At 50.3% G+C, this 1933-nt stretch overlaps 1 protein-coding gene across 1 annotated transcript; it reads left to right on the top strand.

Moving 5' to 3' along the window:
- Positions 1-444: 444 nt before the first annotated feature.
- Positions 445-1676, top strand: LOC147896957 (endochitinase B-like). The gene has a single exon (XM_087381536.1). It carries the CDS (start codon positions 483-485, stop codon positions 1641-1643), a length of 1161 nt encoding a protein of 386 aa, XP_087237662.1. The 5' UTR covers positions 445-482; the 3' UTR covers positions 1644-1676.
- Positions 1677-1933: the final 257 nt, after the last annotated feature.

The following is a 1933-nucleotide window of genomic DNA, read 5'->3' as shown; positions in this document are numbered from 1 at the left end:
GTGAACAAAGGAGGGAAAGTATTGAATGCATGCTGACTACCTGGAGAGAGCTGCACTCTTGCAGAGCTGACGAACCTCCAGCATTTTTATTGGCTGGGCAGAGGCTCTGTACTCGTGGAGGAGCATTGCTCATAGCCAAGTGGCAATCCGGGATTGGTTGGACGCGAAATTAATGCTCAAATCCACAACCTCCAAAATGGACGTAGGCCACGGAGCACCCGCAGGCCAGTCACCAGGCCACACGAAAGCTGGATAGATTCCCTTGGGTACACACGTGAAAGGCATTCTACTTAGTTTTTCGAACCACACGGCGGCTCGGCGGTCTCGTCCTCGTCCTCGTCGTCCTCATCTACTAAGTATTAAACTCCTCATCTACTAAGTATTAAACTATCTATTGTGCTTCTATAAATAAGCTAGCTCTTCGTGAAGGTGAGCATCCATATTACTTTACGAGCTTGTAGTGTTACTAGTGAATTGCTGCAATGGCCACCCCTTACATTTCCACTCCCACTGGCAAGAGAGCTATCTACTATCACACAGAGTGGTCTGTCTACGCTCGCAATTACTTTGTGAAGGATCTCCCCATCGACAACCTAGTCGACTTAGCCTTTTCCTTTGTCGATGTGCGCTCCTCTGGGGAGGTATACATCGCCGATCCCTGGGCCTCCATTCAGAACCCCTTCATTGGCAATGGTGTTGATCCTCAAAACACCTGGAACTCTCCTGCTGAAGATCTGGGCATATTCGGCCAATTCAAGAAGCTCCTCAAAGATCAAGGGAAGCAGTTCAATCTCTCCCTTGCTATAGGAGGCTGGACCTACTCCAAGTACTTCTCTGACGCCTTCTCTACTGCTGAGACTCGCACGACCTTCGTCAATTCCGTGATCAAGATCCTCAACGATTATCCCATCTTCAACGGCATCAGCATCGATTGGGAGTATGTTAGCGACGACGGTGTGAACTACGGTCTGGAAGGCAATGTTGTGAGGAAGGAAGACGGGGAGAACTTCATTCTTGTGCTGCAGCAGCTGCGCGACGCACTCCCTTCTGGTTATATAATCGCGTCATGCTGCAACGCTGCACCCGAGAAGTCGAACTGGCCCATCGAGAGGACCATTCCCCTGCTGGACGAGCTCCATGTGATGACGTACGACTTCCACGACGGGAGTTGGGGCGAGACCACCTCTGCTCATCACGCCAACTTGTATCCCAGCTCCCACGGTAAGTGGTCTGCCGAAGAAGCCGTCAAGTTCTACCTTTCTCGAGGGGTTCCTGCTTCCAAGATCTTCATCGGGGGTGCACTCTACTCTCGTGGTTTCAACAATACCGATGGCATTGGCAAGCCTGCCCAAGGAGGATCTCCCCACATGTCCTGGGAGGCCGGAGTTGTGGATTACAAGGCGCTGCCCGTCTCTGGAGCCGAGGAGATGTGGGATGACGAGGCCAAGGCAGCATATGCTTATCACCCCACTGAGAAGGTGGTCGACACCTACGACAACGTCAGGTCTATCATCGAGAAGGCCGACTTCGTCAAGGCCAACGACTTGGGGGGTATCATCTTGTGGGAGACCTCCGGAGATTTCCCATACACCCACGAGCGCTCCATCATGAAAGCTCTCCACGACCACCTCACCCATGGCTGACATGAACTAAAAAGTGCTGGCCTACTACGAGTGCATATCATAGATCCGCAATAATCTTCTAGGCAGCCGCACTTCAAAATGAAATGCCTGTTTACGAGTGCATATTATAGATCTGCAATAATATTCAGCTAGCTGCTGCTAGTACGTCTGCATGCATGCAGTTCTCAGTCAGTTGGAGTTGTGCTCTTTCCAATACAAGCTATGAATTCTGATATGAAAATTTCAACACAGTTTCATGTCTCGATCTGGGCGACAAAGTATCCTATTTCAAATTGTCAAACAATTCTACC

The sequence above is a fragment of the Dipteris shenzhenensis genome, chromosome 11, assembly GCF_047967505.1.
Source record: "Dipteris shenzhenensis isolate YYH24624 ecotype China chromosome 11, Dip_SZ_1.0, whole genome shotgun sequence".
Lineage (NCBI taxonomy): Eukaryota > Viridiplantae > Streptophyta > Polypodiopsida > Gleicheniales > Dipteridaceae > Dipteris > Dipteris shenzhenensis.
Note: the sequence above shows the minus strand (reverse complement) of the source record. Positions and strands in the feature narration are given on the sequence as shown.